We start from the raw sequence: 26,895 nt of genomic DNA on the forward strand, positions 1-26,895 counted from the left end.
ATAGATGGAAAATTGGATGATGTTAGAGTCAGATGACAAATTTTAGATTTTGAAAAATTCAGGTGACATTTCTCTTAAATTTATTTCTCATGTGACAAATTGAAACTAAGGTTTAAGTTCAGGTGACATTTCTACAAATATCTCTTTATAATTTTTATGATTTTTATTTTATGAGAATTTGACTTTTTATCTCCAGGTATTGGAAAATTACTGTTTTTATTTATTTTATTACAAAATTGTTATTTTTTATGTAGAAAAGTTCAAAATTAAAATGGCATGTTTAACTTAATCCAGTTTGACACCAAACATAGGATTTGATTGGTGTTATCCACTCCAATCCAATGCAATTCAATCCTACTTCACAATCCAATTCAATTCCGGTCCCCAAACAGACTAAAAGATTCAAAAGAACTACACAATTAAACCTTATTAATTCCCTTCAAGTAGTGCTTGAACCTTACTTGAATCTCTTAATTAGTACCAATGTTTACAAAGAGGGATTCAATTAATCTGTAAATAGACATCAGTTGAATCCAAAGTCAAATTCAAAAGATATTTAACCCCAATTTATAGACCTTAACTATGTACAAATGGTTCAGCCCTAAGGAAAGAGAGAAAATCCTAAGGAACCCCTTGGGGTCAGTGGCCTCCCTCCCTCCCCTCTCCACTAGTTCTTCCCTACTCTCCTATCCTCCCCTCCTCTCCCCTCTCCTCTCATCTCCTTACCTCCCTATTCCCCTCGATACTTCTTTGTTTTTTTTTTTTTTTTTTTTTTGTGGTGTGAAATCAACTGTTGTGAAACGATGTAGTCGTTATGATAGTTGTCATCTTTCAACCCACGTACATGAGAATTTGGCTCCATTTGTCATCCTTCAACATGGTTTGGAGCCACAAGATGGGAAAAATGTCGGGCTGCATCGCGTTTGGGTTTAACCGGTGAAGCTGTGGCTCTCTATCAGCTGTCGAGGATGTGGAGCGATGGCCTTGCTTCTTAATTTGTTTTTGTCTAATAATTTCCATGTTTCCATGAACTGTATAGCAATTTGGTGTGTGTGTGTGTTTATTTATTTATGTTTAGGAGGTTTTATTTCTTTTTAGCTTTTACGGATCTCTCATTTTTGCTGATGCGCAGCGAATTTGTATTAGAGGTTCGAGTAGGTGTGCTTTTGGTTGCTGAGTCAGGGATTATAGTAATTTTTTGGAGAAGATTCGTGTTGTTGTTGCATTTAGTCACTGGAGAAGATTTACCAATATTCAGAACCATAATTGCTTTGTACTTTTTTCATAAAAAAATTATTATCGAATATTCAGAAGGCATTTAATTCCCTTTTTCTTGAACCGTTCGTCATCTATGTTGCACGGGTATGTTGATATGATACGATAAGATTCACCGATAAGGCAAAATTCCAAAAAACTAGGATAGGGGTACAGCATCGATACGGCGATTAAAATAATATATATTTAAAAATAATATAAATAGAAAAAATTAATATTACATCCATCATGTCATAATCATCCATCATAAGTGCAAAACATAAAACTAAACACAAAATACAAGTCTCCATAAACAAAACACAAAATACAAGTCTTCATAGGATTGTTCAAATCATAAAAAATATATATATAAAAAGCAATACAAAAACAAAATTTCTAACTTCATTCATCATTGTCATCACAGGTAAATATGATTGCTTCTAATTCCTTCTTCCTATTTCTTCTTCTTTTATAGTTATTCTCTCCCAAATAAAATGAAGACCTAGCTTCTATCAAGAAGAAGAGGCTGAGTGTTTACAAATTGAGTTTTTAAAATTAACATTATCAGAAGACAATAGGAGTATATATCGACATATCGGATACGAGTATCAGAGTATCAGATACGAGCACACCCCTCTAGCTAAGAATATCGGTGCAACATAGTTGGTCATTAAGGTCTACAAGAATCGATTAAATGTCTTTCCAACGATCAAGTTTTTTCTTGTTTTTGGAAATACTTAATAGTGTTGTTTTTACAGCCAAGTTATTTTAGTTATGTGAGACAAATTGTATGGAAAAGTGAGAAGTAGAGAAAGACAATAGAAATTGTTCTTAAAAGTATCTTTTGTGCTTCATAAAGCACCTGTACTGCTAATTACCATAATAAGTGTATAGGTTACAAAACATAGAAATTGTGGAGATTATAAACTTCTGTAAAAGAAAACGACACGATTTTAATTAGCGTGTTTATGTGTTTTTTTTTCTTTAAAGAAACTATTTTCTAACCTTAAAAAGATCCAAATATACCACTAGAAGTAGGTTTTTTGGGGGATAGATGCTTTATTAAAAATAGAGTAATGCTACACTTACCACATTTTTATCCCACATTTCTATACCACGTGATGTGGCATACCCATATTATATGCCACATGAATTAAATCAATAAAATGTATTTTAATTAAGACAATTAGAAAAACAAATACTAGAATAAATTATAAAAGAACAGAAAATATTAAATAATTTCAATTGATGCGGCTGTGTACCTTAGTTGTCACATAAGATGGTATAAAGATGTGATATACAAATGTGGTAAGAGTAGCAATATTCTTAAAGATAATAAGCACCATAAAAGTTTACAAAAGATAGCACTGAAAAGTTTATAAAATAAGAGAAAGCCAAATTCACGAGTTCCTCAAGAGTACATTTTACGAATTAAAGACAAAGGAAGTTTTGCAAATGATCAATACACCAGTAGATTAGTTAAATATAAGGTGCTTACAAAACAAAAAAATCAGGGCAATCATCAAGCTCAGTAGACCTTCCAAATTCACCATGTCTCTGTCAAGGCAGTGATGAAAATAATCAAAATTTCAGTTATTGGAACTTCCGTAGGCTGACACTTGATGATTTACATCACTCTAATTGCTTCAATAGGGTCCCTGAAATACATAGTTGATCAATTAATTTGCTTCTTGCAATCATTTCTCAATTCGGGAATTAAATTTTTTGAGAAACTAAAGCATGCAAATTAAACAAAACAACAAACCACGTGTAAATTAATTTAGGGAGATTCACTAAATTAGGCAGATCAAAGCACCTTTCATACTCATTTGAAAAATCCTCTTCATAGAAAAATCATGATATCATAAATGCGAACAATTACTTACAGATTTAGCGAGTGACCATTGTTGGAAGATTTTCAAGGAAACAAATATGATCATTGTTGGAATTCATAAATAAGTAGGTAAATAGGAAATGCGGATGTTTGGGATCTTAGCAGAAATCTTGGCCCACTCTCCATTGCCTTCTGCGGATGTTTGGGAGCAAGAGAAAAGCTTTGCAGATACAAAAGAAAAGCTTTGCACTGCGCCGGTTCTAGCCCTTCCAAACTTTGAGAAAGTTTTCGAAGTTGAATGTGATGCCAGCGGTGTGGGAGTCGGAGCTGTGCTTTCATAAGACAAGCGGCCAGTTGCGTTCTTCTCTGAAAAATTGAGCGATGCACGTCAAAAGTGGAGTACTTATGACCAAGAGTTCTATGCGGTTGTTCGAGCTTTGAAGCAATGGGAGCACTATCTTATCCAGAAGGAATTTGTTCTGTTTACAGATCATCAAGCGTTGAAGTATATTACCAGCCAGAAAAATATTGATAAGATGCATGCTAGATGGGTGACTTTTTTGTAGAAATTTTCGTTCGTTATCAAGCATAATTCCGGCAAGACAAATCGTGTGGCGGATGCGCTGAGTCGAAGAGCTTCATTGTTAGTCACGCTGACTCAAGAAGTTGTGGGGTTTGAATGTCTGAAGGAATTATATGAAGGTGATGATGATTTCCGGGAAATTTGGACTAAGTGCACCAATCAAGAGCCGATGGCAGATTACTTCCTTAATGAAGGTTATTTGTTCAAAGGCAACCAGTTATGTATTCCAGTTTCCTCTTTAAGGGAGAAGCTCATTCGGGACTTGCATGGTGGAGGGTTGAGTGGCCACCTAGGCTGTGATAAAACAATTGCAGGGATGGAGGAGACATTTTACTGGCCACAGCTCAAACGAGATGTTGGAACTATTGTGCGCAAGTGCTACACTTGTCAAACTTCGAAGGGGCAGGTACAAAACACTGGATTATATGTGCCATTACCAGTTCCTAACGATATTTGGCAGGATCTTGCTATGGATTTTGTCCTCGGATTGCCCCGAACACAAAGGGGAGTGGACTCTGTATTTGTGGTGGTTGATCGGTTCTCAAAAATGGCGCATTTCATAGCCTGCAAAAAGACTGATGATGCATCAAATATAGCCAAACTGTTTTTCAGGGAGGTTGTTCGCTTGCATGGGATTCCTACATCCATTACATCCGATCGTGACACCAAGTTCTTGAGCCATTTTTGGATCACCTTGTGGAGGCTGTTTGGGACTATTTTGAATCGTAGCAGCACTGCCCATCCCCAGACCGATGGCCAGACTGAGGTTACAAACCGGACATTGGGCAATATGGTACGCAGCGTCTGTGGAGAGAAGCCAAAATAATGGGATTATGCACTACCGCAGGTGGAGTTTGCATATAACAGTGCAGTCCATAGTGCCACTGGGAAGTCTCCATTTTCCATTGTTTATACTGCTATACCTAATCATGTTGTAGATTTGGTGAAACTGCCTAGAGGCCAGCAAACCAGTGTGGCAGCGAAAAATTTGGCAGAGGAAGTAGTTGCCGTTCGAGATGAAGTCAAGCAGAAACTTGAGCAAACTAATGCTAAGTACAAAGCTTCTGCAGATAGGCATAGGCGAGTTAAAGTGTTTCGGGAAGGCGATTCTGTGATGATATTTCTGAGGAAGGAGAGGTTTCCAGTTGACACATATAGCAAGCTTAAACCAAAAAAATATGGTCCTTACAAAGTGCTCAAACGGATCAATGATAATGCCTATGTTATTGAGTTACCAGATTCCATGGGAATTCCCAATATTTTTAATGTTGCAGATTTATATGAGTTCCGTGAAGATGAGGTCCTTTATCCAGATCATAACTCGGGGTCGAGTTCTTCAGCGGTGGAGGGGACTGATGTAGAACAGATGGCAGATTTTATCGCGGTTGAGCTAGAAAAAGGACGTAGCGGGAATTTGCAGATTTATCTTCCGAGCTCCGATTAGGACGCAAAATACCATTTCGGAAAGGGAACGACGCCACGAGTCAAACTCACAGCTTTGCTGTGATGTATGATGGATTTTGGCATTCTGAGGTCGTTTGGCCTTCCAAAACTGCTTTCAAAGTTCGTAGTTAATTATCCGAATAAATTCTGTTTTCAGTTTCGGAGTTACGTAGTTAAGCCTCCGAATTAATTCTGTTTTTTCAGTTTTAATGTAATAACTCCCCTGGCAGTTCAAGGGTTGAGAATTGTGTATTTAGACAGGTTTGTCTGTCATTTTTCATTATCTCATATTTTAATACAATTATCCCAAGAGAATTCCTCTTAATTTCTGGTGGAATCTAGATATCTTGTTACTTAAAGTTTCGCTTGAAACCTTTGTTGCTTGTGCTGCGTCACTATTGCTCGTTTTCTTTCTCTCCATTAGTCAACGTCTACTGGCCTGGTAATTATTGATTAAATAGTGCATTAATTCCTTGTAATTATAAAATAGTGGCTTTAAGTTCTTTCGTTATCTTCTTTGGATTTAACAGTGGCTAAACTCAAAACCACCGTTACACTAGAATCAATAGGATCAGAATCTTTCCAAATCACCGTTACACTAGAATCAATAGGATCGAATATATATATATATATATATTCTTTAAAGAATTAATAGGATCAAATTGTTGAGATTCAATTACAAGATCCCCTGAAAAGGTGGAAGAAGAAACAAAAAGTCCTCCCTTAGGTTACTTGAATTAAAACTGGCTTCTTAATTATTCAAAAGTATCTGTGGATGAATCAATGCAGACTACTTAGACTTCACATTTCATGCCTTAAGACTTCGTGCATAGTGATCACATATTTTCTATTCGCAAACTATCTTTTAGAGTAAAGTCTACTAGGTTGGAATATTATTATTTTAATTGGGTTGCAAAGTTATAATATTAACGATGATGACCTACAAATAGATTTATTTTATATGTTGTCCCATTTTTAAATACTATTTTGTCCTATGTATATGGATCACAATCTTTATCAATATGTATAGTTCGGGTTAGGAAACGACAAAAAGTTGATATGACTAGGAGCTTAAAGAATTAATGAAGCGTGGATGCATTAACAAGGGTGGACGGACGTTGTGTTTCATTTTTAGTTTTTCTAATAACATCTTACGGAAATCATAGTCTAAATTACTTTAAGTTATTCTAACATAGGAAAAGGTTAATGGGTCTAGCCTAGTGGAAAAAAGTATTAACTTACAGATAAGTGGTCTCAGATTCAAACCCGCATAACACCTTGATAGTGTGTGTGTGAAAAACTCCCTCTCTTTTGTAGTTTACATTAGCGCTTATATTGCAAAATTATATATATATATATATACACACAAAAGAGAGTATTAATTAGTTATTATTGTTTGTTAATTCATGAAAATGAAATGGTGATGATGAATAGGTAGGACCAAGGGTGAAGAAGGACAGGGAGAGATTTCCACCAAACAACGTACTTCTGGTTTTAGCAGGAGCTGGGTTGCTGTGGATGGGGTGGGCAGGTTTCAACGGGGGATCCGTACGCGGCAAACACGGACTCATCCATGGCCGTCCTCAACACCAACATCTGCGCCGCCACGAGCTTCTTGGTTTGGACTTGGCTCGATGTCATCTTCTTTGAGAAGCCTTCCGTCATTGGAGCTGTCCAAGGAATGATCACTGGCCTCGTCTGCATTACTCCTGCTGCAGGTACGTATTACGTAAGTTCTCAAGTTGACTTTTTTCCAGAGTTAAGCAAAGTTGAATTATATGCCTGTGGGTTTAATCTAGTGAAAAAAGAACTTGATTTGCAAAACAATGAGAGTATATGTGAGAAAACTCCCCGCTTTTCAAACTTTGACCCAAAAAAAAACAAAGCAAAGTTGACTTATATTTATCATCCCAATTAATAAAAACAAAATTAATATACTTACTTACTCATCACAAAACGCAGTGCCTTCCTTTAATTAATCCAGAAAAATTAAGTTTATTTGACTTTTGACTACTTATATTTACGTTCTCTCACAGAACACGTTCTAGTTCTATTTGGTATCCTACTTGGATCCAATTTTATAAACTCAAAAACAAATTTGAAGTTTAAAACCACAAAAACCCGTTTGAAATGCCCCTTTTTAAAAACTCAAACTCAAGAAAAATTCAAAAGCACCCCTTTAGTAAAAACAAAAAAAATGAGGTTTTATAGTTTTTTTCTCTCTCCTCCCTCTCTCTCCTTCCTCTCCCGTCACTCCTTCTCTCTCCTCCCTCTCCTTGTCTCTTTCTCTCTCCTTCCACTCCTCTCTCTCTCTCTCTCTCTCTCTCTCTCTCTCCCCCCTTTTATTTTGGAGGTTTCAATTTGGGAATTTAGGGTTTCTGATTTTAATTTCAATTTTTTTAGATCTAAAAAATAGTTTGGAGTTCAATACCAAAAAAGTTTTTAAATCTTAAAATCACCATTTGAAAACTCATATTTTAAAAAAGAATCATAGTTTTTGAATTTTTTTATTTTTTTTGAGTAGAATACCAAATAAAGCCAATTTCCGAAAAAAATTCTCATATGGTTCTCTAACGTTTTCTCTAAATATATTTGCATCTCTTTTTCTTTTTTTCTATATATTATTTAGCCAGTTTTTAACAGGAGTGGTGACTCATCATGGCATGTTGTGTTGACCATGCACAATCATTTAATTAACCATATTAACTAGCTAGCTTTTATTTTAGTTTTGTTTGTTCATAGACTGATACAATATTATTGTTTAAATATGTAAATTATTTTGGTTCAAGGATGGGCCGCTATAGTGATGGGAGTTATGTCAGGCAGTGTGCCCTGGTTCACCATGATGATAATGGACAAGAGGTGGAAACTGCTATCCGCAGTTGACGACACCCTTGGTGTAGTTCACACCCACGCCGTGGCCGGGTTTCTTGGTGGCGTTTTAACGGGGCTTTTCGCTGAGCCTGAACTATGTGCACTCTTTTTGCCCGTCACAAACTCACGCGGAGGCGTGTACGGAGGCTCAGGAGGAATGCAAATCCTCAAACAAATTGTGGGAGCCCTATTTATCATTATTTGCCTAGTCTTACGGTGTATAGTTCCGTTGCGCATGCCGGAGGAACAGTTGCTGATTGGGGATGACGCAGTGCATGGAGAAGAGGCATATGCATTGTGGGGTGATGGGGAGAAGTATGATGTTACTAGGCATGAGCTTTGCTCCGATGATACGTCACACGCTCAAAAATATCCATCCAGTGGTGCCACTCAGGTGGTCTAACTCAAAGTTATATATTATTTATGTTAATAATCTGTTCCAAAAAAAAAAAAGAAAAAAAAAAAGGCCAAAAATGAAAAGAAGAAAAAACGAAGTACGAAAAATAGGTGTTATTGTCAATTATTATCTTATTTTCTGGTGATCTTTTCAATGTTTTATGTAAACTGCCTATTGCTTCCGGTAATTATTATGCACTTTATTCAGCAAAATTTGGAACACCAAACCATTTTTAACATGTTTAAGATTATTAGCCCCTTTTTTTAATTTACAAAATATAATCACTAGAGCCCTCTCGAATAGTGTTACCCTTAGTTGAACCCTAGCATTAGAACTTGGATCTTTATTAGTAACTACAAAGGCTCCATTTGGTGGAGAGAGACTTTCATGCAACATGAATAACACTTTTTGTTATCTTCGATCAATAGAGCAATAACATGCAGGATAATTCTTCCACGTGTCATTGCATTATTGACCGAGAATAGCTAAACAATGATATCCTTGTTACAAGAAATTTGTTTGTTGTATTTGGTGGATGGATAAAAACACTGGATTGGATCCATAATCATACTCCTATGTTTAGTGGCCCAAGTCCACTTGGATTGGATTACTTCTAAATTCTATTCCTGTCAAACTCAATTTTAGTAGGATTAGGAATCCCCCCAAAACTAGGGGTGGACATTCAAATTGGAAAACCGAAAAATTGAGCCGACAAAAAACCGCAATTTTGTACAGTTTTAGTTCTGATTATTGTAGTGAAAAAGCTTAACTGGGTCAAACCAGACCGACCACGTATTTTTAAAAAATTTAATAAATATTTAACCCCATTACTAAATTTGTAAGGCTATAACTAATCTTTCTCTAAATCACCTATATTTTTTAGGCCCAATCACCTTCCTTTGCATTAAATTAGGTCACTTGTGAATTTTTAAAATTTAAAAAAAAAAATTAAAAAACAAGGGTATACTAGTGATTTGCCCCTGAACTTGTACCTAATTTTCGATTAACCCTCTATCTTTTTTTTTTCGAAAATTAAGGATATGAACTTTTTTTTTTCCGCCAATTTCCCCCCTATCGTCTAAATTCTCAACATTTCATCCAATTTTCAGTTAAATCATTTAAAAAAAATTACTTTTTTAGAAAAAATTGAAGAAAAAGAGTAAACCTAATGCCAACCCCTTCCATCTCCTCCCTTCCTCCTCCCATTCTCCCATGACCACCATCCTTTACTCCCAGACCAATCCCCCACCCCCCCACACCCTTCAATCCACAGACCCCTCCCTCCTCCTCTCCCTTTTTGTTCTTTCAACCACAGACTCATCACCACCATCCCCAACAGACCTTCCTCCCTTTCCGCCGTCGCCGCCTCCTTTCTCTCTCTCTCTCTCCCCACACACACACTCCCTCAATTTCCCACCCCATCTGTCAATTTCAATACCTCCACACTCGAAAAGCTCACAGTCGATCCAAGCCTTTCAATGCCTCCCATCTCAAGCTTTTTCCAAATTCACACAAAACCCATCAACCAAAACATCAAAAAATTCAATCTTAAACACTTGGATTTGGAAAAAAGATCAAAATCAAATAAAATCTAATATAATTTAAATCCATGCCATCGGATAGCATTTGGGGTGGGAGGTTGTGGGGAAGAAGAAAAAACATAAGGGAGGGTTGGGGTGGGGTGGAAGGGCCATTGGAAGTCATATGGAGAGAGGGAGAGTAGAGGGGCAAGAAAAAATAGATGGAGAGGGTGGGGGTGAGGGAGAGAGTGATTGGTTGGATGTGCCTCTCTCTTATTAAAATATGTTTTCTTTCATTTTAGATTTCATATTATTGTATTTGTGTATTTAATTATTTTAACATATAAAATGACCATTTTGCCCTCATATTTAATGGCAAATTGGATGAAATGTTGCAGATCTAGACGGCAGGGGGGGAAATTGGCGAAAAAAAGAAGTTCATATCCTTAATTTTCTATATAAAAAAAACAGGACAGGGGGTCAATTGAAACCAAAGTACAAGTTCTGGGGGCAAATCACTAGTATACCCAAAAAACAAAAATTTCAGTCCAAAACCAACTTATGGGCAAATCAGACCGCACTGGAATGAATAATTTTTTTTTTTTTTTTATCAAAATCAAACCAAACCAGACCAAATAAATAGTGCTAGTTTCGGTTTGGGGTGAGAACCAAATCGTGTTCACCCCTAACAAAAACTAATAGATAAACTCGGATATGCTACGATCGAGTGCAACCCAACCCCGACAAATTAGGTTGCAGTCGTCTCCTCCAATCTTCATCCCCAACATTGAGCCTCCATCACCTCGACGATAACTCAGCCGTCTCCGACAAACTTGAGCAATTTCCAGCAAAACCCACCCATTTCTTGCCCAAACCATTTCATCATTGATCATATTTCTCCTATGAACTTCTTCATCATAAGTGATCATTTCATCACTGAGATTCTCAACATCTTGTGTTTTTGTTAGATTGTATGTGAGTTTTGATTATTAAATTCTTTGACAATATTTGAGTAGTTTATAGGTTAGGATAAAGCTTGAATTCACTGAAAAAATTTCATTTTTTCTATAAATATTTGACATACAATATTGGATTTTTTTTCATTTTCTGTTTTACATTTCTTGGGTTTTTGTAATGTTAGAAATCTATGTGTGTCTGGGACTGCAATTGGGTATATTCTTTGAAGGCCCAATTTTGTCTTTTATAAATTTACAACTGCTATTAAATTTCTAATATCCATTTAAGCAATTAACGGAGCAGAGATGATTAAATTTGTTTAAATTTATATTGATTATGATTATTTATAAATTTATATACATTATGGTTATTTATAGTTTATTTTTTGGATTTATGATTTTTATTTTATGAGAATTTTACTTTTTATCTCCAGGTATTGGAAAATTACTGTTTTTTTTAATTTTATTACAAAATTGTTATTTTTCATGTAGACAAGTTCAAACTTAAAATGGCATGTTTAACTTAATCTAGTTTGACACCAAACATAGGATTTGATTGGTGTTATCCACTCCAATCCAATGCAATTCAATCCTACTTCATAATCCAATTCAATTCCGATCCCCAAACAGACCCCAAAAGTTCAAAAAAACTACACAGTTAAACCTTATTAATTCCCTTCAAGTAGTGCTTGAACCTTACTTGAATCTCTTAATTAGTACCAATGTTTACAACGAGGGATTCAATTAATGTGTAAATAGACATCAGTTGAATTCTGTAGGGGCTTTTTTCTTCCGGCAGCTTAAACGGGCTGGGCTGCCGTAAATGGCAGATTGATGAAATTGTCCCCTTTGTCTGAGTTCGAAAATCAAGCCCCAAAAGCGCTTCGAAAGGGCAGTAGAGCCTTAGGAAGCGTTCTGGTTACCTTCACCAACTAAAACAACAGCAACTTACAGATGATTTCTTGATGCTTACAGATAAATTTTCTAGCTTCGCATGAGAGGCTTGTGGCATGGAAGCAAAATCAGCATGAGTTTAGCACCAAAGAGGAAAATATGGCTTTCTAGGGAGAAAGGGGAGTGTTAAGGTGAGGAAGAAGAGGTTTGCAAGCAGATTTGGCTGAGAAGAGAGAAAGAAAGAACCACATTCTTCCGGCAGCTTGACAGAAATTCTGTCAGATGTGAAAATGGTCTGCCAGAAGAAGAAAATGGAGAAGAGGGGTGAATAGTGCACGAGATTGCTGGGTTTTTGCAGGCAAGAGAGGAAGCTTGCTCTCTAGGTATGTGTTCTTTAGCTAATGATGAAGTAGTGGGGTGCTAGGTAGTTTCCGGCAGCTCGACGAAAACTCTGTCAAGCTTTGGAAAAGTTTACCAAAAGGGAAAATGGGAAGAGATGGAAGGATGAGCTCGAAATTGCAGATGTTTCAGAGGTGAGAGATAAAGCTTGCTCTCCAGATCTGAGTTGGATTTTTATTAGGTAGAAAAGGCCCCTTTTATAGCTGCTGGAAGCCATCTTTTCCAAGAAACCCTAATGGTTTCTATCTAATTTGGCCAAGCTTTTTCCTTCCTTTCTCCTCCCCTTCTTTGACTTATCTTATTCTAGCAAAATCTTCTCTGTTTATTTGCACAAAATCAGGAATTTTGGGAGCTCAAGGCCCCCTTTTGCCGCAGCTGTTCCAGTGGGAGACTTCCATTCCAAGCCATCTCCTTCCTTTCTTTCTTTCTTTTTCCATGGTCAGGTCTGACGGGGGAAGGAATTGGGGTATGTATGATGGTTCGAAAGGTGCTTCTAGCAGCTCGCAGGCTAATATTCATTGGTTCCTTGAATGTTTCTTGCTTGGAACTTGCTCCCCCCATGTGCTGGAGCTTCCCAGCAGCTTTTCAGACTTTCCTTCGTGACTTTATTCTTCAGCCAAGTGCTGGAGCTTTGCAACTCTTCTATTGTAATTGTATGGGCCAAGTTGATTTATTGAGTAAGTGGGCTTTCTTTATCAAATATTTGGGCTTTTTGGTTGAGTCAATAGGCTATTTTGGTTGGGTTATTTTTCTTTGGAGTGATGGGCTATTCTTTTCTTTCTTGTGCTTACCCACATGTTTGGGCCTATGAAATGGGCTTGAGTCCCGACACTACTACATTTTACACTTTGTGCGACGAAGAGAATTTCATCGCGCAAAATACATTATAGTCGCACAAATTTCAGCGCGATAGAAACTTCGTCGCGCAGAATCCATCGCGCAAAGGTTTGCGCGACGAAAAATATTTGTCGCGCAAAGTTTTGCACGACGAAACACATTGGTCGAGCAAAGTTTTGCGCGACAAAAAACATTGGTCGCGCAAAGTCTTAAAAAAATTTATAAAAAATAAAAAATTCCTGCGTCCTATTTTTGGTACCCACCCAAATTTTTAGAGTTTTGAGGGACGAATACTAACGTCGCGCAAATATTTGCGCGACGAAATATTTTTTGTGTTTAAAATTTTTTTAATTAAAATAAACTAATTTAATAGTTTGCGCTACGAAATATTTTGTCGCGCAAAGTTTTTGACTTTTTGTTTTATTATTTCTTTAATATTAATTTATTTGAATTTTTACTTTTTAAATTTAATTTAATTGTATGATTTTTTTAAAATCACTTTAATTTAAATTGATATTAATTTAATTACATTAATTTTTTCAAATTTTTACTTTTTAAATTTAATTTAATTGTAGGATTTTTTTTAATTACTTTAATTTAAATTGACATATTCAAAATAAAATTACATATGAAAAATAGTGATCAAATTATCCAATAAATATATATATAATATTCAAAATGTACACATAAATTAACAAAGTACAATAATAAAATCCTAATACAAGCGTATTGTGGTGGTAGTGGCGGATGATATGTTTTGATAGCTTCCTAATCCTCAACTTTAGCCATCAAAGTCTTGATGATTACCTACAAAAAAACAAATAACAACAACAACAACAAAAAAAAGAAGGCATAATCTCCCCTAAAATTGTTATACCACAAATCCAACCCAAACTCCAATATCTCCCCTTTACTCAACACCAAACCCCACACAAACTCAAAACTAACTCCAAAAACACATATTAATGAAAAAAATTTAAAATTTGGAGAGAATATACCTTTTGGAAAGATTGAGAGTGAGTGAGAATGAGAGGGAGAAGTGAGTGTGAGAGAATTAGATAAGATAGTGATAGAGAGATGAGAGAGTGAGAGATAGTGAAAAGATAGATGAGAGAGTGAGTGAGAGTGAGAGATAGTGAAGAGAGAGATGAGAGATTAAGTGAGAGGAGTGAGTGTGAGAGAAAGGGTGGGATTTGGGGAGAGGGAAAGAGAGAGGAGAGGTAAGAGTAGAGAAAGACATTGAGAAAATGGTGGAGGAGTTATTTCGGTTTTAAAAATCGTATCACTTTGCGCGACAAAAAATATTGGAATATTGGTCGCCCAAACTTTTGCGCGACGAAACATATTGGTCGCGCAAAGTCTAAAAAAAATTTTTTTTTTTTTTTAAAAAATTTCCCGCATCCCATTTTTGGTACCAGCCAAAATTTTTAAATTTTTGCACGACGAAAAATACATATTGGTCGCGCAAAGTCTAAACAAATTCCCGCGTCCCATTTTTGGTACCCGCCCAAATTTTTGCGCGACGAAAAATATATATTGGTCGGGCAAAGTCTAAAGTTTTTTTTTTATTTTAAAAACCCGCATCCCATTTTTGGTACTCGCCCAAATTTTTTGAGTTTTGCACGACGAACTGTTGGTCGCGCAAACTTTTGAGAGATGAAAAATTGGTTCGTAGCACAATATTTATAAAAATAATTGTTATGAATAATAAAAAATAAAAAAATTTTATTTTATGATTTAAAATATAATTAAGGTGAAAGCTACTTAATAAATATATATACTATTCAATTTCTTAAGTGTTATACGTACAAAATAAATAAATTTAAAGCTACTTAATAAATATATATATACACACACCATTCAACGATCCAACCATAAGACTTTTTTGTATATACTTCAAGATCGTATACCCCAAAAATCGCAAAAAATAAACATTCAGAGATCTAGTAACGGGACAAAACTTTTATATGGTTATAAATGAAAAATCACGATTTAACGGTTATTTTAACTCCGATTTTGATGATTTTTTTACAGCTACACTTGTTGACCCTATATGAATACAATGACTGAATTTGATCTTCAATTTAAAATATTTACACTAGTGGATACCACAAAATCTTATGTTATATTTAAAGAAAGTATAAATAAACTCTTAATTGTTAGTGAATATATTATTTTGATGGCATATGCATTCTACGAAACTAGTTTCAACGATCCAACCGTCAAACTTGTTTGTTTATACTTCGAGATCATATACGCCAAAAATCAGAAAAAAGAAACATTCAGAGATCAAGTAACGGGACAAAACTTTTCGACGGTTATAAATGAAAAATCATGATTTAACGGTTATTTTAACTCCGATTTTGATGATTTTTTACAGCTACACTCCTTGACCCTATATGAATACAATGACTGAATGTGATCTTCAATTTAAAATATTTACACTAGTGGATACCACAAAATCTTATGTTATATTTAACGAAAGTATAAATAAACTCTTAATTGTTAGTGAATATATTGTTTTGATGGCATACGCATTCTACGAAACTAGTTTCAACGATCCAACCGTCAAACTTGTTTGTTTATACTTCGAGATCATATACGCCAAAAATCGGAAAAAATAAACATTCAGAGATCAAGTAACGGGACAAAACTTTTCGACGATTATAAATGAAAAATCATGATTTAACGGTTATTTTAACTCCGATTTTGATGATTTTTTACAGCTACACTCCTTGACCCTATATGAATACAATGACTGAATTTGATCTTCAATTTAAAATATTTACACTAGTGGATACCACAAAATCTTATGTTATATTTAACGAAAGTATAAATAAACTCTTAATTGTTAGTGAATATATTGTTTTGATGGCATATGCATTCTACGAAACTAGTTTCAACGATCCAACCGTCAAACTTGTTTGTTTATACTTCGAGATCATATACGCCAAAAATCGAAAAAAATAAACATTCAGAGATCAAGTAACGGGACAAAACTTTTCGACGGTTATAAAGCAAAAATCATGATTTAATGTTTATTTTAACTCCGATTTTGATGATTTTTTACAGCTACACTCCTTGACCCTATATGAATACAATGACTGAATTTAATCTTCAATTTAAAATATTTACACTAGTGGATACCACAAAATCTTATGTTATATTTAACGAAAGTATAAATAAACTCTTAATTGTTAGTGAATATATTGTTTTGATGACATATGCATTCAACAAAACTAGTTTCAACGATCCAATTGTCAAACTTGTTTGTTTATACTTCGAGATCATATACGCCAAAAATCGGAAAAAATAAACATTCAGAGATCAAGTAATGGGACAAAACTTTTCGACGGTAATAATGAAAAATCATGATTTAACGGTTATTTTAACTCCGATTTTGATAATTTTTTACAGCTACACTCCTTGACCCTATATGAATACAATGAACTAATTCGATCGTCAATTTAAAATATATATTTTCTAACAAAAACCCAATCTGAACAACAATAATATATTTTTCTAACAAAAATCCGATCCGATCTAAAATAATAAATTTAAAGCTACTTAATAAATATATATACTGTTTTATTTCTTAAGTGTTATGCATACAAAATAAAAAACAAAAATAAATTAGTTTAGGCGACGAAATGTTTGGATTACGTCATACAAAGATTTTAAAAATAATTTTTTATTTTTATTTATTTTTATAAGGACTTTGCGCAACGAAGTTTACTGTTTCGTCGCGCAAAGTCACTTTGAGTGACGAATTATTTTTCGTCGCGCAAGACTTTGAGCGACAATGTATTGTCGTCGCGCAAAAGTTTGTCGCGCGAAGTGACTTTGCGCGACGAATTATTTTTCGTTGCGCAAAATTTGGTCGTACAAGACTTTGAGCGACGAAGTTTCGAGTTTCGTCGCGCAAAGTGACTTTGAGCGACGAATTGTTTTTCGTCGCGCAAAATTTGGTCGCGCAAGAGGTTTTTTTTAACTAGTGCGAGGCTCCCAAGCAACCCGGGACTTCCATTTCTTGGCCCATCAATGGGCCTCATGATAATTTATTACCATCCATACCACAACCCACTCAAGCAAGCCCCGGGCATCTTGCGTGGCTTGAGCCCACTTAAGCTTGTAGCGTGGCATATTGCTTATTTGCTTGGCGTGGCATGTGTGCAAAGTGTACATGACGAACTTTCGAGTGCCCAAATTGGGTTTCTTCTTGATAAGGTATCGCATTGGGCCGATAATTTATTTGGACCTAAGCGTGGATTTTTTGGGCCTCAACAAATCCAAAGTCAAATTCAAAAGATATTTAACCCCAATTTATAGACCTTGACTATGTATGTAATAACCCAAAACAAAAATTCTTATTTAATTAGTAATTTATTTGGAGAAAAGACAATTTTGCCCTCGGAATATTTTATTAAGAAAAAGGTGACTTTTTAATCGAGAAGGAATTTGGCAATTCCGCTTACGCAGTTGCGTAGAGCACGACGAAACGAGTCCGTAGACACAGAGTGGACTCGAATCGAAGTTGTAACGAAGAAAATACGGTCAAAATACCGCGAAGGGTAAAACGGTAATTTGAAAAAAGTCAGTTTTTATCTCTTCTCTCTCTCTCTTCTCCTCAGCTTTTTCTCTCCTCTCTCTCTCTCTCCTCCCGCGCGACCAGCCGCGCGCCTCCTTCCCTTCCAGCTCGTCCCGCCGCCACCACAGGCCGGCTCGATCTCCGGCGTGGGTACCAACGGAACCACCTCAGCCCCGCCGTCCTTCCCCGACCCGTCGCCTCCCTTGGGCCGCCCAGAACTGGCCGGAAAATCGTGATTTCTGACCGGTTTTCACCCGAACTTCTCTCCTTTCGTTCTCCTTCGTTTCTCAACCAAATCGTTCGAGTAAGGTATGGATTCTCACCTATTTTTCGTGCTCTAACTGATGGTTGGCTGGGTTTGATCGATTTTGGCTGTAGAACACTCGATTTTCGAATTGAAAATTGGCCGAACTTCGGCCGCCGTGATCGGCCATTTCCGGCCACTTTTTGGGGTATGTCCAAGAACAAAAGTGACTCCAAATGGGGTGTTTTACCTAGGATAGGAGTTTGGAGTCTTCGTTTTGAGTTTTTCCGGCGAGCCGCTATCGCTTTGGACACCCAAGCTGCCGGCGCGTGTGGCAGCGCATGGGTGAGGGTAGTGAAGTGACTCTGTCTAGTTTTGCGATTCTCGTGTTGTCACGAGTGCGTAGGATTTCGCGGATCTCAATTTGGAGTCCGTTTGAGCCCCGAACGAATTTTCCATATTGCCCGATTCCTGGGTGTAGTGTCGTCGAACCGTTGGATCGCGCTCAATTTTGGATATGTTGTTCCAGATAATTTCATAATCGTGTAGGATTAAAACGGATTGTGAATCGGAGTCCCGGATACTCCGAAATCGTGAACCCTGGGGCTAGGGTTTGGAAATTTTATGATTTCACGATCGTGGTCAATCCGATCGTTAGTTTCAGACCAAACTTGCAGGACATGGTTCCTGAAATGTGAGGAACTTAAAGGAACTCTCAGATTAGTCATTGGAGGTCGTGGACCCCACGGGGTTTCGTATTGACCAATATGAAAGTTTATCGCTTAGTGAAGTCTTGAGTCCTTTCAGACGATTTTTAAACATCTGAAATGCCTAAGTGGGCAGAAACATGACTTTAAAGTTAGTGCACGTACTTCTAAAAGTCGGGGGTCAGAGTTTTACTTATAAAACTTTTACCGAGCAGTTTTATTAATTAATTATTCATAATGGTTTACCCAGGCACCCGGGACCAGTCAGGCCCGCAAGAGAGACCTTCAGGAGGTCTAGCTAGCTCGGACCAGGAGTGAGTGGACTTTTCTTTTCTAAATGATATTTATAATTAAATTTTATATTTGATCTTGAATAAGTGTTATTACATATTTTCTGAGCATGAACTGCATCGTGAAATATCTTTATTTTTATAATACTTAGTTGAGCAGCAGACTTGAGATCTTTGATACATAAATAGTAACTTAGCTCAGATTTATCAGATTTCGAAGAATTATCAGATTTTTCTAAATTAGAACCACCATGTACCCGCTTGTTTTTAGTGATTACCCTCAGACAGACCGATGTCTACGGACATCCAGTCTGTTTACAGTTCTGTCAGTGCACTTGACATTGCCTCATGAGTTTCGAGGACGCTCGTACCGTGAGTGCCAGGATTTGCGGCTCGGCTGACTCTGTGTCCCCGAGACCTGCCAGGATTTGCGGCTCGGATTGACTTGGTGTCCCGAGACCTGCCAGGATTTGCGGCTCGAGTTGACTTGGTGTCCCGAGACCTGCCAGGATTTGCGGCTCGAGTTGACTTTGTGTCATCGAAACCTGCCAGGATTGCGGATCAGGCTGATTATGGTCCCCTGAATCCTGCCAGCGGATCAGGCTGACTATAGTCCCCTGAATCCTGCCAGTTTGCGGCTCGGATAGACTTTGTGTCGCCGAGACCTGCCAGGGGAATTGACGGAATTACAGGGGTACATCCGAGTGGTAGTTTTATATAATTGCAGTGCCTTTATGCAAGGTTTGAGTACACTACTTTTGTGCAAGTTTGATTTCAGTGTTTTTATGCAGGCTTTGATTTCAGTGCTTTTATGCGAATGTTGATTATAGTGATTTTATGCGAGTTTTCTCGTTATTGAGCATGTTTTACATCTGCGTATATATATATATATATATTTATGTGAATACGTTGTATTTGAATATAGTCGAACATTCAGATTTTATATCTATTTTTCTATAGTGGGGGTTATTATGTTCACATATTGTTTTCTGGAACCCTATTTTTGTCCACTCACATTTTCAAATGTTTTGCGCTCCCAGGATGTAGCGTGCACAGGAAATCCATCACCGGGCCATCTTGCCTTCCGCACTTCTTGTTACAAAAGTGTGGGTTTGTAAAAAGATTAACTTATCTGTAAGCTATTAGACTTGCTCTGATATATTGCCCTAGAGTGAGAATAGACCTCATGGCTCGTATATTGAAGTTCTGGCAGTTGGTGTGAAGTTTGTTGGCTTGTTTAACAGGTGGAAGTTTTTGGGTTTGGACAAATTATAGGGGAGACTCTGCCGAATTTTCGGCAGGGGTAGAAGGAAAGTTTTAAACGTCTTTGTAACAGGAAGGGTAAAAAGGTCATTTGTGCCCGACATTCGCCAGGTGTCGGACACGCACAGGGTCCGGCCCGAATTCCAAAGTGGAATTAGGATCGGGTCCTGTCAATGTACAAATGGTTCAGCCCTAAGGAAAGAGAGAAAATCCTAAGGAACCCCTTGGGGTCAGTGGCCTCCCTCCCTCCCCTCTCCACTAGTTCTTCCCCTCTACTCTCCTATCCTCCCCTCCCCTCCCCTCTCCTCTTATCTCCTTACCTCCCTATTCCCTTCGATACTTCTTTGTTATTATTTTTTTTGTGGTGTGAAATCAACCGTTGTGAAACGATGTAGTCGTCATAATAGTTGTCATCTTTCAACCTACGTACATGAGAATTTGGCTCCATTTTTCATCCTTCGACATGGTTTGGAGCCACAATATGGGAAAAATGTCGAGCTGCATCGCGTTTGGGTTTAACCGGTGACGCTATGGCTCTCTTCTGGCTGTCGAGGATGTGGAGCGGTGGCCTTGCTTCTTAATTTGTTTTTGTCTAATAATTTCCATGTTTCCATGAACTGTATAGCAGTTTGATGTGTGTGTGTGTTTATTTATTTATGTTTAGGAGGTTTTATTTCTTTTTAGCTTTTACAGATCTGGCATTTTTGCTGATGCGCAACGAATTTGTATTACAGGTTCGAGTAGGTGTGCTTTTGGTTGCTGAGTCGAGGATTATAGTAATTTTGTGGAGAAGATTCGTGTTGTTGCGTTTAGTCACTAGAGAAGATTTACCAATATTCAGAACCATAATTGCTTTGTACTTTTTTCATAAAAAAATTATTATCGAATATTCAGAAGGCATTTAATTCCCTTTTTCTTGAACCGTTGGTCATCTATGTTGCACGGGTATGCTGATATGATACGATACGATTAACTGATAAGGCAAAATTCCAAAAAACTAGGATACGAGTACAGCATTGATACGGCGATTAAAATAATATATATTTAAAAATAATATAAATAGAAAAAATTAATATTACATCCATCATGTCATAATCATCCATCATAAGTGCAAAACATAAAACTAAACACAAAACACAAGTTTCCATAAACAAAACACAAAATACAAGTTTTCATAGGATTGTTCAAATCATAAAAATATAAATATAAAAAGCAACACAAAAACAAATTAAAACATTGAGAAGCCACTTCTCAAATTTCTAACTTCATTCATCATTGTCATCACAGGTAAATATGATTGCTTCTAATTCCTTCTTCCTATTTCTTCTTTTTTTATAGTTACTCTCCCAAATAAAATGAAGACCTAGCTTCTTAATAATGTTGTTTTTGTAGGCAAGTTATTTTAGTTATGTGAGACAAATTGTATAGAAAAGTGAGAAGTAGAGAAAGACAATAGAAATTGTTCTTAAAAGTATCTTTTGTGCTTCATAAAGCACCTGTACTGCTAATTACCATAATAAGTGTATAGGTTACAAAACATAGAAATTGTGGAGATTATGAACTTCTGTAAAAGAAAACGACACGATTTTAATTAGCGTGTTTATGTGTTTTTTTTTTCTTTAAAGAAACTATTTTCTAACCTTAAAAAGATCCAAATATACCACTAAAAGTAGGTTTTTTTTGGGGGGGAATAGATGCTTTATTAAAAATAGAGTAATGCTACACTTATCACATTTTTATCCCACATTTCTATACCACATGATGTGGCATACCCATATTATATGCCACATCAATTAAATCAATGAAGTGTATTTTAATTAAGACAATTAGAAAAACAAATACTAGAATAAATTATAAAAGAAAAGAAAATATTAAATAATTTTAATGGATGTGGCTGTGTACCTCAACTGTCACATAAGATGGTATAAAGATGTGATATACAGATGTGGTAAGAGTAGCAATATTCTTAAAGATAATAAGCACCATAAGAGTTTATAAAAGATAACACTGAAAATAACCAATACTATCCAAAACCCGAACATGAAAGACATAAACAAATGCATAAAAAATTAATACTAGCTTACTAATATTACTATTATTACTATAGCCCCTTCACTCACGCCAGAGGATGAGGAGATGGATAGGAACTCAAAGGAGCCAATAATTTATTGGGCAATTTCCAAGACCATGGCCAAGCACAAAAAATGAGACCAATGCTGCAGGAAAGAAACAAATGGATATTGGACCAAAGGCTTTTTGCACTAATAAGTTCCATATCCAAGAGACCAATGGGCCTCGTGAAGTATATTTAGAGCAAAGTTACATTAAGGGAAGACATTGCATTTGCTCTGCATCCGCTTGAATAGCTTTGCGATTGCCAACGAATTGTTCAACTTCTTTCTTCACGTTCAAAACAAGTTACCTCTTCTTCTATGAATTAGTTATTGAAGGCAAGGTTAACGATATTAACGACTTTTCTAGCTTAAGAACACACACCAAATCAAAGTTACTCAAGGCAAACAAAACACATCTTCTAGAGGAACAGAAAAACTGGGAACTGATACACAATAAAATAAGAGAAAGCCAAATTCACCAGTTCCTCAAGAGTACATTTTACGAATTAATGACACAAAGGAAGTTTTGCAAATGATCAATACACCAGTAGCTTAGTTAAATATAAGGTGCTTACAAAACAAAAAAATCAGGGCAATCATCAAGCTCAGTAGACCTTCCAAATTCACCATGTCTCTGTCAAGGCAGTGATGAAAATAATCAAAATTTCAGTTATTGGAACTTCTGCAGGCTGACACTTGATGATTTACATCACTCTAATTGCTTCAATAGGGTCCCTGAAATGATGACACATACATAGTTGATCAATTAATTTGCTTCTTGCAATCATTTCTCAATTCGGGAATTAAATTTTTTGAGAAACAACTAAAGCATGCAGATTAAACAAAACAACAAACCACGTGTAAATTAATTTAGGGAGATTCACTAAATTAGGCAGATCAAAGCACCTTTCATACTCATTTGAAAAATCCTCTTCATAGAAAAATCATGATATCATAAATGCGAACAATTACTTACAGTTTTAGCGAGTCACCATCTCAAGATTATACATGCCACCGAGACAGATGTTTCATAAATGCGCCTGGTATGTCATAAGTTCTGAAGATTTTCAAGGAAACAAATATGATCATTGTTGGAATTCATACATAAGTAGGTAAATAAGAGATTGCTAGAGTTCAATTACCCGGAGGAAATGCGGATGTTTGGGATCTTAGCAGAAATCTTGGCCCGCTCTCCACTGCCTTCTTCGTAATGCTCTGCAAGTCTCCGACATTTGGTGATGTCAAGAGTCCGCAGTTGTGTTTTGAAGATGAAGTCTGGCAGTGCTTTTAGCAATTTGCAGCCGCCAATTCTTAACTCAGAAAGGTCTGGCATGATTGTAATTTTAGAATCTTCTTTGGTCCACTCTTCCACGCCTTCCCACTCTTCCCAATTCGACATGTTGTAAAAGCAGAGTTGTTTCAATTTTGGGAATATTTGGGGTGATCTGATTCTGAATGAGGTTTGATCTTCTAATCCCAAAAATTCAACACCGACCTTTTTCACTGCTTCCATTCTGTACAGGGCCAGTCTTTCAATGTGTTCCAATTTCCCAAGTGGCCAAAGTTCACACGATGTCCCCCAACCAACAGTAAGGAATTTCAAATTGTGTAAAGACTGAATCCAATTGGGCCACGTGGTGCCAATATGCCACAAAATCCCTAAAGATTCCAAATCTGGGTGCGGTCGTAAGGCATTCAGTATTTCTACACTACTACTACTACTGTTCGTCTGCCCTTCCAAATCAACAGTGAGAGTAAATAGCTTTTTGTCCCACAATTGTGCTTTCTCAACCTCGCTCTTATCTGTGGCATCCCCCTGAAGTCGTATTTGCAGACTTCCCTCAAGGTTCAAGTTTCTCAGATCCCCAATTTGGAATGCTTCATCTTTGTCGCCACCACATGGACACACATCTAGTGTTTGCAAACTTGTTAATCTCCCTATCACTTTGGGGAACGACTCTAGAAAACCACAACACTCAACATAAAGATGCTTTAAGTTAATCAAGTTTCCCATGTTTTCAGGCAGTTTTGTGAGGTTAGAGCAGCCCACAAGGCGCAAGGTTGACAAATTGTACAAACCACAAATAGTGTCTGGTAATATCTTCAGTATACAATTGAAAGACAAATCAATATGCCTCAAATGTATCAATTCACCAATCTCCTTTGGGAGTTCTTCAATGGGATTAAAACTCAAATTTAATGTCCTAAGACATTTCAATTGTAAAATTAAATTTGGCTTTATGGTAGTAATTCTTGAATCAAAAGTTGCGAGCGTGCGGAGATTTTTGCAATTGTAAGATGAGATAAAAAGTGGAAGTGGACCTTCAGGAAAATATCTCAAGGTCAAATGACGAACCTTATCACCAAATACCTTTGATTCGCTAGTAGTTTCCTCACCATGATCGATAATCAAACACTCATTCTTGGTGAGAAATTGTACAAAGTCATGCACAATATCATGCATTTTGCAACCTATAATGGTACCGGTGTCACAATCTTTCTTAAAATCTTGGAAAAATGACCGTGCCACTAAGTTGTCAAAAACTGCATCACCTGTTGTTCCCTTTTCTTTATTCCCTTTCGAAATAACATAGTCTTGTGCCATCCAAAGTTGAATCAAATCATCTCGTTCAAACTCGTAATCTTTTGGAAAAGTAGCACAATATAAAAGGCAACATTTAATTGTTGGGGCCAAATCATTATAACTTAGGAATAGGGGTTGGAAAACTTCTTGCTCGACCTTCTCTAGATCCCATATCTTACTATGCAAAACTTCTTTCCATTCTCCCATTTTTGTCTTATTCTGCATGAGACTACCCAAAGTCTTTGCAGCAAGAGGCAAACCTTTACACTTCTTTACAATTTCCTTACTAATATCTCCAAACTCATGTACATCCCTATCCCAAAAGGCCATGTGATTGAAGATTGACAAACAACATTCATCATTCAACTCTCCCAGATTGATCATGTTTCTTGTTGTTCTCATCATGTCAGCAACCTCATGTTTTCTTGTGGTCACCAATATTATGCTGCCTTTAGCACCATTTTGGATTAATGGTACCCTTAATTGTTCCCACTTTTTAGGATCATCGGTCCATACATCATCCAGGACAAGGAGAAACTTTTTGTTCTTGATGGATGTAGACATACGTTCCAAGACATAATCCAACTCATTTGATTTTGGGGGCTTTTCACCAATAATGGCTTTGGCAATCTTAATCTCATCAAAAGGGTCTGAAACACAAACCCATTTCCTCAACTCAAAACGGGTTTTGACTCGGTCATCATTATAGGCTAGTTGGGTTAAAGTTGTTTTTCCAATGCCTCCCATCCCGACAATAGGGATGATAAGGAGCCCCTTCCCTTCCGCACTACTATGATTCCACAAGATTTTTATCAAAACCTCTTTTTCATTTTCTCGACCAAATATCCCAGATATATCGACAAAAGATGCAGTTTGAGGTCGTTGAGGTTGTTGAGGTTGTTGAATGCCTAATTCTTTGCTTAGAAACTGGTACTTTTTTCTTTCCTCATAAATCTCAGTTAACTTATCATTCAGATCTTTTATTTTCGGAGCAATGTCACTGACTTTGCCAACACAAAAGAAACGGGGGAAACTAGAGAAACGGGGGAAACTAAAGAAACGTACCTTCTTTGTAACATGAGCATTTGGATCACCTTCTCTTTCTTGCTTCTCAACTTGTTGTTTGAGAATGTTTGTGTTCCACTCATCCAGCACATCCACCATCTGGTAGGATATATCTTTCAGCTTATCCAACCAGATTTTGACAGCTTGATCCGTCACTTGGCGTTGCTCTGCATCCTCAAGCACAGCTTGAATAACTTGGAGAGTCCCAGTGAATTCCTCAACATCTTCCTTAACGTTCAAAACAAGTTTCACCCCTCCTTCTATGTATTCATAGGTTGTCGAGGCCAACCGTTCCAGCAGCACGGAAATGAGCGCACCAGCCATTATTTTGAGCTTCAGAAAATGGTTGACAGCAGTGTTTATGAACAAGAACTGAATTGGGGATAATTGTTTGTGTTGCGGTGTTCCCTTTCTTCTGCCCAGTTTATATGCTGAGCAAGTCTTCCAGGCAAACTCCAAGTCAACTTTTAAGAAATATCTAATGTGGGGCTGGTGAGTGTGCCAGACTGTCTTTCTTGACCTTACCATACAAGACATGACATCTGGCATTACCAAGATGTGGTGCATAAATCTCCAACAAGGCAATTTATATGAATGTTATTGTTTACCTGAACTCTACCTACTTCAATAAAGAAATGTATCAAAGATTGGTTGGACAATTGATTTACCTGTCACACACACCTTGTGACATATACTGTGAGTGTAGTTTAGTCAGTTCGGGCATGTTTTCAATAAAATGACATATACTTAGATATTTGAAGTTAGCAACAAGAAAATGACTTATGTTCTCTAAGCATGGGCATTTAAATGTGGAAAAGGTACACCAATGTTGATTGGGCAGGTAGTATCATTGCCATGAGCTCTACATCAAGTACATTGGTTGGAGGTAATTTCTCACTTGGCATAGCAATAAGCAAAAGATGGTGGTGTACAGAATAATGGTACAAGGAATCTATGAACTATTGTGATTGATAATGTACAAAATAATGATCGTAGATGTTGAAGCGGATAGAGATTTCATTAAAAAATGAAGACAATTAATATTCCAT

The 26,895-nt window shown here is 36.7% G+C and overlaps 1 protein-coding gene and 1 pseudogene across 1 annotated transcript; one reads left to right on the top strand and one right to left on the bottom strand.

Moving 5' to 3' along the window:
- On the top strand, window positions 5,038-8,454 carry LOC18779319 (annotated as a pseudogene).
- Window positions 22,590-26,265, bottom strand: LOC18780280 (putative disease resistance protein RGA3). Its single transcript, XM_007212595.2, has 3 exons — window positions 23,340-26,265; window positions 23,174-23,254; window positions 22,590-22,932 (listed from the first exon to the last, which is right to left on the bottom strand). The coding sequence occupies exons 1-2, from the start codon at window positions 26,168-26,170 to the stop codon at window positions 23,200-23,202; spliced, it is 2,886 nt and encodes a 961-aa protein (XP_007212657.2). The 5' UTR covers window positions 26,171-26,265; the 3' UTR covers window positions 22,590-22,932; window positions 23,174-23,199.

This window comes from Prunus persica, chromosome G4 (genome assembly GCF_000346465.2).
Source record: "Prunus persica cultivar Lovell chromosome G4, Prunus_persica_NCBIv2, whole genome shotgun sequence".
In the NCBI taxonomy this organism is placed as follows: Eukaryota; Viridiplantae; Streptophyta; class Magnoliopsida; order Rosales; family Rosaceae; genus Prunus; species Prunus persica.

Bases quoted from the DNA above. Each gene is read 5' to 3' on its own strand.
- LOC18780280 (XM_007212595.2), bottom strand. From the start codon at position 26,170: ATGGCTGGTGCGCTCATTTCCGTGCTGCTGGAACGGTTGGCCTCGACA. The intron at 23,255-23,339 runs GTAATTGAACTC...GAAAATCTTCAG, and splicing joins AACATCCGCATTTCCTCCGG to AACTTATGACATACCAGGCG.